The sequence below is a fragment of the Felis catus genome, chromosome C2 (assembly GCF_018350175.1).
Source record: "Felis catus isolate Fca126 chromosome C2, F.catus_Fca126_mat1.0, whole genome shotgun sequence".
Classification (NCBI taxonomy): Eukaryota; Metazoa; Chordata; class Mammalia; order Carnivora; family Felidae; genus Felis; species Felis catus.
The window spans coordinates 72,784,280-72,795,241 of NC_058376.1; the positions used below are offsets into that span (position 1 = coordinate 72,784,280).

A 10,962-nucleotide genomic window follows, 5' to 3' on the forward strand; every position below is an offset into this window, starting at 1 on the left:
AAAGCAGTTTTTCAAAGAGATATTTGCACACCCATGTTCAAAGCAGCACTATTCACAACAGCCAAGAGATGAAAACACCCTAAATGCCCATCAATGGATGAATGGATAAACAAAATATGGTATATACATACAGTAAAAAAATTCAGCCTTAGGTAGAAAGGATATTCTGTCACATGCTATCACATGGAGGAACTCTGAGAACATTAAGCGAAATAAGTTAGACACAAAAAGACAAGTACTATATATATGAGTTATTTACAGTAGTCAAAATCAGAGACAGAAACTCCAATGGTAGTTACCAGAGGCTGAGGGCAGAAGGAAAAGGAGAGTGTTGTAGAGTTCTGGTTTTGAAAGAGGAATAAGTTCTGAACTGTTTTTGCACCAATGTACTTAACAATACTGAACTATACATTTAAAAGTCTTTAAGAGGTGCCTGGGTGGCTCAGTCAGTTAAGCATCTGACTTTGACGCACAGTTCATGGGTTCGAGCCCTGCATCAGGCTCTGTGCTGACAGCTCAGTCCTGGAGCCTGCTTCGGATTCTGTGTCTCCCTCTCTGCCCCTCCCCTGCTCATGCTGTCTCTGTCTCAAAAATAAATATACACTAAAAAAATTGTTTAAAAAAAAAAGTGGTTAAGATGATGCACTTTTTTTTCACTTAAAAAAAAGGAGTCATACTTTTTGAAAGCCAGTACCTACAAATTCAAATGTTCTTTACCATGTTTATAAGGCCTACTGAAACTCAGTTAAAAGAACAGCAACAAATAAAGTAGAAGTCAAAAAATCTCATAAATGGACAGTATTATTTATTACATGATCCATCTTCATTTTGACAAATCTCATAACTAAAATAAAACACTGCATTAAAATAAGCTTGCTATTTATTGCAGACAAACTATACAAATCCCATGACTCAACTTACTCAAGTCTCTAAAGTCAGCCTGATCTAGAGCTCAGGTTCTCTTCCTGTGCTCAAGAAAAGCAGAAATGTTTGATCCCATAAGTAACGCCCGGGGGGGGGGGGGGGGGGGGGGAGCTGGACTAATACGAAATCTTTGAGGATTACAAAGATCATCTCAGACCCCAGATAAACCTAAGAATCATAAATAACCTCAAATCATGCTGGACCTGAACACCTGGGATCTGACCTGGAATCAAACAACACCCAGTCTACTTATTTATAAATTTTTCAAATGTAAGTGCAGAAAATGAGAATACAAAATCAAATATATTACGTTTTCAAATTGTACTCAACTAAATTAAGGATTAAAATTAGGCAGACTTTGTCTCCCATTTACACAAAGATAATCACCAGGTATTTGGAGAATAAATTTTAAAGAAATGTATAGCTCATAAACTTTTTTTTTTTTAGATATAACTTTAAATATTCAGCTTTAAAGAAGCAACTTATCACCTGAAACTCAAAAGTTAATAAAAACTTTGCTGTGTTCAGTAGTTTTTAAACCTTCAAAGATACTAGCAAACATCAGAGCTAGGACAGTGATTGCCATATTTCATTGAAATGAGGACATCAGTTCTAAGATGTACCATTCTACCATGTGCCACTAAGAATGTAAAATCATTTCCAACACACATCAGTCATAAAATGTATCCCAAATTCAAAGATATTAAAATATTTAAAAATTGTTATCTCAGAACAGATGTAATACAATATACACATACTTGTTCCTCTGAATAACCTCAGAGTACCGGAAACCTAATCTATATAAGGTATCAACTACAGAAGGAAGAAGAAAATAAATCAACATTTCTATAGCATCAAAACCCCAGCACCCCACACAACCTTCTTTAAAATGCATGAGAACAGTCAATGCAAACTACCAGTTCAAAGAATCAATAAATAAATAATCATGCAGACAACAAGTACAAAGAAGTAACTACATAATTCACTATGACCTAAGGAGATGATTTCCAAACTCAAGTAGTCAAGAACCTTTGAAACAACTCAGATTGTCAAGACCCATGTCTCCTTTAATCCAACGGTCCACAGATACTACCTCAGAAAAAAGAGCGCCGCCTACTAAAGGAAAAAAGTTAATCCAAGATTTTTCAGCACCTACTATGAACACAATACTCTAGTGTAGCTCAGGGCGATTTACAGGTTTAAAGTACGCTAATGTGCTGTTTCAAGAACAATGGTACCGGTGCAAAGCAAAAGGAAAGTCTTACTAACCTAAACATTTTCAGACTGAAAAAAGTAACAAAGGTTAATAAATTAACCCAATTTCAGCAAACACAAAAGAATGCATTTATTTAGGCAGTGTCAACAATTAATTCAATTACAGTATGCAAACACATAAAGATCTCTACTAAATTCACTCGTTTCAAAATTCCTAAAATCGATTACTTTTCTTACACCAAAATTCGGTATCATATCCTATTAAACATTAAAATACAAGCAAATCTAAATATAAGGTAAATTCACAACCAATGAAATTATACAGAACAAAGAAGATCACCAAATACAAACTTGTCTGAAAGCTAATTCTATTAGAATTCAATCACGTGTAAGAACAGATAAACACTCAAAACAGGCAGGGCAGAATACATTTTAAAAATCCCTCCAAACACAGCAAATCTACCTCCAATCTACAGAGAAATCTAAGAAGCATAGATTCTATTTACTTCACTGACCATTTAATTTTCTTCAAGTTGCAGACTCCACAAAGAGAGGGACTACACCTATCTGTCTATAGGTAAATGAGGACATAGAAGTCATACTATTTTTTTTCTAAACATTGACTCTACTAAATAAAACATTCCTAAGTTTAAGGTTGATTTAGAAAACCAAATGACTAAAAATGTTTCCCTTCCTTTTTTGTTGTTTTTTCAGAGGAATCTAATTTGATCATCCATTTGGACCTTAAATGTCAGAGCTTAGAAACCGAAATGTAAAAATGTCGAGGAGTTTAAACAAAAAAGACAGAATGTTGGTAATTTTTGAAAATAGGTTCATTATATTGTTAATTATGTAATAGTTAATTATACTGTTCTATTCTTGTGTATGGTTTTTAAACTCTATGATAATGGCACGCCTCGGTGGCTTGGTCGGTTAAGTGTCCGACTTCAATTCAGGTCATGATCTCACAGTTCGTGGATTTGAGCCCCACGTAAGGCTCTGTGCTGACAGCTCAGAACCTGGAGCCTGCTTCGGATTCTGTGTCTCTGTGTCTCTCTCTGCTCCCCCTCTCCCACACTCTGTCTCACTCTCTCAAAAATAAACATTAAAAAATTTAAATAAATAGATACTATGATAACGTTAGATATTTTAAAACTATTCAGGTGTACTGAGTGGTCTTCCTTAAAATCTTTAATTTTACAACAAACTTAATACAGAGTATCAATTTAGCAGTAAGGTTTTTTGACAGGGTACACTAACTTAAAGGTAAATCCACAAACACATCAAAAGTTACTCTATCAATAGATGTTAGGTCATACCAACTTGGAAGTTACTAAGGAAACAAATGTAATGCAATGAAGTACATATCTAATTTATATAGTCAATGATTAATTTAAAAACATTTCATTCTTAGAATTGGAAGGAACAAATTTCCTAGTTCAGTGGTTAACACTTTCCAGGTACCTAGAGGCCACAGACAAATCATCTTGTTTCATAAATTGGGAATTGTGTACAAAATATAAGACTTTGTTTTAAAAAAGAATCTAGCTACTTTAAAAATCAGGAGGGAGGGAGGGCTAAAAACCACTGTTCTAATGAACTCACATTCTACAGCTAATATAGCGACCTAGAAAAGGTTAAATAACTTGTATAATACCATTCAATTAATGGCAGTGTAAAGAAGAGAATTTAGGACTCTTGACTATTTGTCCAGTTCTTTATTAGACCAATGCACAACCTTAAATTTAAGTTAGTTATGAATAATATTGTTTTAATGTTCTTGTCGATAAAATATTAGACAAAATAGCAAAATCACCTCTAAGATAATTTTCCAGATCTAAAATTCTGACTCCATGAATGCCAAGTTTTAACAGAGGTCCATATTAAGGAGACATATGTCCTCAAACATAGAAGAACTCTTCAAACATTCTGAGGGACTCCAGAGAAACAGAAGTCAAATATAGAAACAAGCTAACAATTAAGTTATTCACTCTTGTCTTTTTGGGTCCTGAAACATTCTTGCAACTTCTCCATCTTTTATTAGTTAATGCTAGGATATCACACACTGTCGCCAAAGATCACTGAAATAATCATAATGAAAGTTTTTTCAGTTATCAGGTATTTTTTGAAAGGATATTGGCCTATCAGACATACAACTCACTGGATGTTCAAGTTACTGAATTCCTTACAGAGAACCGAGTAAATCACTCTGTTAAGTTTAAAATAAATGAATTCAGAGGAGCATTAAGTCTAGTTGACACATAATGGTCACAAATAAAGTTTTAATTCCCACCTATTAAAGCCTGAAAGAGGTTGCTCTGAAATATGTTAATAACCCGTTCTATGGAACTTCTGAGCTGTCGGTCTTCAGTTTGGCTTAGTTTTGAACGATATTCTTCCAAAAGGTGCAATGCTCTCTGGGTGTCTGAGAAGAAAAGCAGAGTCTGATTAAAATTACACATATACAAGTGTCACACACTATTTATGCAAATAATCTGTGAGACATCTAAACACTTCCCCAAATCCTCTAGGTCAATCAATGCTACTATGTTCACACACACACACGTTCCCTGAAATAATCAAAACATTTTAAACATATGTCACAGAGAAAGGAGGAAGGTGAGCAGTTTGTAATAAATGTGGGCTAGCAGTCTACCACAATAATCTACCACAATAAAAGACTGGTCAAATATTAGTTAACATGGCTTCAAGTGATCTGATATGCAAAAGCAATTACCTATCCACAATTTGTCATGATAATCCAAATCTTAAAATGTTTCAAAACACTAGTTCTTAGCCAGGATCCCACGTTTATTCACAAATCAGTGTTTAGTAAGAATGATAAAGTAAAATACTAAAACACCAATTCAGAGTTTTTGAAAAGACATTTCAGAGAAAACAAAATTAACTGCCTCTCTAGTCACTAAAGAGATGTCAAAAAAGAAAGTTTGAAAAATATTCAGGTGGTTCTCCCTTCTAAGGATATGAGGCTTAGATTCCCTAAGTACTAAGGCTAGGACGATGCTGTCTCATCGGAGCTGAACATTTTTAAAGCACAGCAATCACAAAACATACACACAGAAAAGCAAGTGACACTCGCAGGAGAGTTCTGAAATAAATTCTCACCTTGCTTCCGGACCGGCATTTTTCTCCAGTATCAGGAAGAGGGCACACACCTTTGAAAACATGAAACAGAACGGAGACAACTAAAGCAAAGAACAGAGTCGTAGTTAAACTAGCATTTCCCCCGAATCTCAAGTCGAAAAACTCCCAGCCCTGTATGAAAAGGCCACCTGGCGAAGTTTTCCCAAGTGAAAGAAAAAGCCTCAAAACCCGGCAGTGTCAGTCACTCTAGAAAGCTTTTACCTAAGGGTGGGTACCCCGGCAAATTAAGAGCAGACAGAGAAGCCTGCTTCCAAATTCTCCTCGAAAGCTGCTCCCTCTCCAAAGGGTACTAAACGCCTAAACGTGAGGCCACCCCTCCCCCGGCTTAAGTATGCACATTCCCCACCTGCTACCGGAGGGTGCAGAGGCGCTCCGACCCTTGGCCCCTAAGCCTGCAGCGACAGTAAGAGCGCTCCGACGCGGGACCAGCTGGGCTGATCACCCCACTCTGCTCTGGCCCCCTCCTCTCGCTTGCCTTTCTCCTGGCTCGCTTCCTCCGGGCTACTCCAGCGGGGGCCGGACAGGGCTGCGGCCGCTCTCCGCGACGCCCTCACGCCCCACATGCACACCTCGGCGGGCCCCCACACCTGCGGCGCCACCACAAAGTTCCTGCAAGCCGCGAGCGCTAGGAGCTGGGGTGCGCTCCGGCCTGAGTCGGGGCGGCTCCCCCGCCCTTCCCCACTCCACGTCCCCCGCCCCGCCCGGGGCTCGAGGAGCTGAGCTGAGGGGGGTGAGGGAACGGGGGAGGAGCTCCCCTCGGCGGCCGCACCCCCACCGCCCCTTCTTCCTCTTCCTCCGCCGCCGCCGCGGCCGCCTCGGTCGCCGCGGCCCGCTAGCCCGCTCGCCCTCTCCCTTCCTAGCCGCCCCACCCCCGGAACCTCGCCTCCTTCCGCGCCCCCAACCGCTCTCCCCCCAAACTTTCCGCCAAGATGGCGGCCCCGGAGCTGGACTGCCGCGCCCCCACGTGACCGCTTTCCCGGCGCTCTCAGCCAATGGGAAGTGAGGAGGCGGCTGGCGCCGAGCCCCGGGCTCTCAGCGCTGCTACCTTTGGGTTGGTAGGGGGAGGAGGGCCAGGAGGGGGCTGGGGAACGGGAAAGGGGACCCGGGAAACATCGCAAGTGAACCTCCTCGCTTAAAGGAGCGGCCACTGAAGCGGCTCTGAAGACAAAGGAGTTGACACACAGATTCTACAGGTGGTCCTTGGTGGCCCTGGAGGAGCCCGCCTTTACCTCGCCCTAGCCCACCGCTGTGTCCCGCGGTTCAGAGCGAGGAGCGCGCCAGGCCCGGAAGGGTCGGGGTGTCTGAAGAGAGACGTGACCTCACCTACACCAGATCCAAGACACACATTCCGAGACACCCTTTAACCTCACTAAACACGTGCCGTTTTCAACTCCAAGGCAGGAGAGAGTGCCTGGCGCCCCCGGGGGTGGATCCCCAACAGGGAAAAGCGGTCTCGGGGAGGAGTCCACTGCACCACCCACATTAGGGGCGGGGGCGGGCGGAGCCTGGAAGGGGGAAGGGGAGGGGTTTGTGTGGGGTTGGGGGGTGCGATCTCTGCACCGTCTTCCACTTTGTACTGGGGCGTTTTTATTACTCGCCCTTAAGTAAAAGTTTTTTGGGGGCGTGAGGGGTTGAATTAAAGAAGGGCACATAAAACAGGGAGACGGATTTTAAGAGTTTGATGATTTTACTAGAGGGTTTTTAAGTCTAAGTGATTAATTCTAAGCGTGAATGTGTTTAAGGGTGGAAAGAAAACATTTGTTCCTTCTTTCACTTGCTCATTCATTCACTCCTCCTTGCCTGTGCTCCCCAGCCCAGTCATCAGTCTCAGGTTATTACTCCAGCTCTGGAGGCCCCTTTAAGAACTCACCTGTAGCTACCTCCTCCGAAACCGAGCCGCCCTCAGCGCCCTTAGCGCCCTTAGCGCGCAAAGCTGGGTTAAGTTTTGACTGCAACTCTGAGCGAGACCTCGGGCCGGCCAGGACCCGGCTCTGGGTCTGAGCTACCCAGGTTGTAGAAGGAGAATTAAGAGAAATGTCACCGTCCGGGTCTTTGAGCCTCTTCTGGATAACGGGGAGCTCCCTCCTCCGAAGTCCAGAGAGAATTTGCCCAAAGTCACCCAGAGTTAGTAACAAAACGGGAAACACGAAGATCGAAGATCGTCTTTCAGGGAAGATTGCTCTTCCCAAGCAAACCTGACAGACTTTCACGGACACCAAATCCTTGGGCTAATTAATAAAAGGGAAGTCCTGGAAACTTTGTACTGTAACCATAAAAGTTACTCAGAGGTATGCTAACCACTGGGTTTCACTTTGGGATTGCACCTTGGAATTCTAACTTCAGTGAACCCAACGACTTTAGAGCTCATCTTGACCCACTCTCTCAGTTTAGGATTAAGAAACTGAGGTTCAGAGAAGGGAAGCAAATTGCCTAAGGACGTATAGGCTTATCGGTGACAACAGCCCTGGAATTAGTTCTCCTAGCTCCTGTACAGGGCTCTTTCCACTGTGATTTTGGACAACTTGACAGTGGTATGTTGGTATATTGGCTGGAGACCTCTACGCTCTCCTGGATCAAGCATCTTGGGAACTTGAGCAACAGTTTAGAGCAACATTTCATAGAAGAAATAGGATGAGAAAGTGAAAAGAAGCTCCTAAAAGCAAGAGCTTAGAGAGATTTTTAAAATAGTGAAATGGGAAGGTTTTTAATAGTGAAAATGGCTGATGGCATGCATGCTATTATTAAGACTTCTTTGATCAACTGTGAATGGAATCATTCCACTTAAGGAAGCATTCAAAGAATGGAATCTCTTCAGAATTCAGGAGGAAGGAAGGATTTCACCCTCACCCTTAATATCATTCATTATTCATATATGTTCACTTGCTAGGCAATGAGGATAGAAATAGTTAAGATCCAAGCCCTGCTCTCAAGGAACCACAGCCTAATAACAAATGGATGAAGGCCAGTGAAGCTTTTCCCAAGGGCCACTGTAAAACCAAAAGCAAAATTTGGGTAAGTTTTCAATGTCATCCTAGTCTTCTGCTAAGAAGAAAGAGGAGGGGGAGGAAGAAGCAGGTGACACGAGGGCATGAAGTTTTCCTTCTTATCATCCTCTAGCTCTGTTGGTTGTCAGCAGTGTCTAAAAGCAGAAATGAAGCTAGCATCTATTCCGTCCTTAGATAGACAAGTCCACGCCTAGAATGAGAGGCTTTTATTCTTTCTTCCTCATTCCTCCTTTCTATTCGTCTGTATTAGTTATCTATAGCTGCATAACAAATCCTTCAAAGCTTACTAGGTTAGTAGCTTAAAACATAGTAGTTTAGTAACTTAAACAGCAATAAACATTATCTCACAGTTTCCGCAGGTAAGGAATTCAGGAGGACCTTAGCTGGATGGTTCTGGCTTAGGGTCTCAAGAGATCATAGTCAGGATGTCTACCAGAGCCAGTCATCTAAAGGTTTAGCTGGGAGTAAGGGAGGCTCTTCCAACATGGCTCACTCACATGAGTCAATGCTGACTATTGGTAGAAGGCCTCCTTTTTTCACCATGAAGATCTTTCTGTAGGGCTGCTTGAGTGTCTTTATGACATGGTGGCAGAATTCCTCCAGAGCAGGTGATCCAAGAGGGCAAGGCATCAGCCACATCTTTCATGACCTAATTTCAGAAGTAACACTCCATCATTTCAACAGTATCCTCTTGTTTACTTAGGTCAGCCTCAAGAGTATGAATACCAGGATCTAAGAATCAGTAGGCGCCATCTTGGAATCTGGCTACCATATCATCACAACATACAAAACAATAACATCTGGATTTCTGCAAACAACTTTTATTTCCTTGAAGTCTTCCTTTATGCAGATAGCAGCCACCATTGAATAGGATTCAATATCGCATCTGATTGCTTTCCAACTTCCTCGTTAAAAAAATTTTTTTTAATATATAAACTTTCCAGCTCCATGTTAACTTTCCTTTCAAATAACTTAAAAGACCTAAGAGTCAAAGGATCGCAGGGAAAAGCTCAAAGCTTGAATTCTTCTATTGAGTTGTCAGAGAGTTGATCTCAAAGAACATTGTCTCTCAGTTCTAAACTTTCCCTCCCCTACTATCCTTCTACCCAAGCCACCCTTATAGCTTCACATCTCGATCTTTGTTCTTTCCCCTGTTTAGGTCTGAAGCCTAATCTCTGTGAAGGTGCTCAGGTCCTGCCAGACCCTACTGCATCATTTTCTCCACTCTGGCAGAGTGGCAGTATACTGTCTGTGCCAAGGCAATCACTAAAAGGAAAGAATTTAATGCTGTCAAAAATGCTTATGCCAGCTTAGGCTGCAAAAAGAATAGTGCCAAGAATGATGAGAGTAACCATGCTGGCCAGATCTCCACAAATTGCTCAGGGGGCATTTCCTGGCAGCCAACTTTAGGAAGGGTCTACTTAAACTAGCATCTAGAAAGAAGAGAGTAACCAGAATAATCAGGGATATGAAGCCTTAACCCCAGGGGAACAATTGTAGAATCTAGGGTCATTTCTTCGAGAAAAGAGATATCTGGGGAGCTTGACTTCAATCTTCAAACAGGCTTATTCTGGGTATCTGGGGGACAGGAGTGAAGTTACAGGGACACAGGAAGTTCTTTTTTTTTTTTTTAACCATGATTTGTCAGAATTGTCCAAAATTCCAAAGAGCTGCCCCAAGGTGGTGAGAGTTATCCATCAAGCACAGGCTGATGAAACCAGCAAGGCTTCCTTGTCAGAGAGATGTAGATACCCAACACAGAAAGTTGGGCTAAGGGACCTCTGAGATCACAATTCTAAGCATTTGAATCTTTAGTCTCTGCTGTGGTATTACTGCCATTTTATCTATATCAAGAATTGATTCTATCCAGTTTATGTGGCACAGAGACTGATCTCCTTTTGCATAGATAATTCTTATCAGAATAAAAGGTACAGGTTGAAACCAATTCCCTTTAAAATGTGGACAGTCACCCATCTCCATGACAATTAGTCACTGAACTCATGCTTCTAAATGTATAATCCACCTCAAATTGCTATGTTACAGTGTAATGGGTTCCTAAGTGGGTGTAGGACAAATAACTGCCTCCCATTTAAAACTGGTATACTTTTATACTGGTGTAACCCTTTGTATCAGGTTCAAAGACAGATTTAACACATTGCAGTCTCACAGCAACCTATGAGATAAACTTAATGGCTATGATTTCCCAATTTGCAGAGGAAGACACTCAAGAAGAAAGAAAGAATCCAGTTTAGACCACTACGGCTAGCTGGTAATGGAGCTGGGACTGAACATTAGCTCATTGTTTTTCTCATTAGACTATGTTTCCTTTTCTCTACTTGACTCCTTTCTTAAAAAGCAAACAAACAAACACCACCCCCCCCCACGCACTGTGTGTGTGTGTGTGCGTGTGTGCGTGAGAGACAGTCAGAAAGGCAGAAAGACAGTAAGAGAAAGAAGAGAGACAGTGAGAAAAATTCTGGTAAAATAAAGCACACATAATAGGCTAGTCTTTTATCTATTTATCATATATTTGAATGCCTTTAACAGCCGAGACAATTTTGATGGAAATAGGAAAGTTGCCTCTGACCACAAGGAAATAAATATCCACACCCTAGTTATATGTTATGACTAAATGAGTTGGTTGTTTTTTCTC

General features: G+C 41.5%; 1 protein-coding gene across 25 annotated transcripts in view; it reads right to left on the minus strand.

Moving 5' to 3' along the window:
• Positions 1–6,733, minus strand: part of DLG1 (discs large MAGUK scaffold protein 1) — a 273,518-nt gene extending 266,785 nt beyond the window's left edge. For 22 of the 25 annotated variants that reach the window (XM_045037102.1, XM_045037101.1, XM_045037099.1 and 19 more), the window contains exons 1-3: positions 5,651–5,792; positions 5,266–5,315; positions 4,433–4,564 (exon numbers count right to left, since the gene is read on the minus strand). In XM_045037102.1, coding sequence (XP_044893037.1) covers positions 4,433–4,564; positions 5,266–5,284 — 151 coding nt within the window. In that variant the 5' untranslated portion in view covers positions 5,285–5,315; positions 5,651–5,792. Of the gene's footprint in view, positions 1–4,432; positions 4,565–5,265; positions 5,316–5,650; positions 5,915–6,533 lie in introns of those variants that run through there. The other 3 variants (XM_019839943.3, XM_019839942.2, XM_011285885.4) reach the window with 3 other exon arrangements.
• Positions 6,734–10,962: the final 4,229 nt, after the last annotated feature.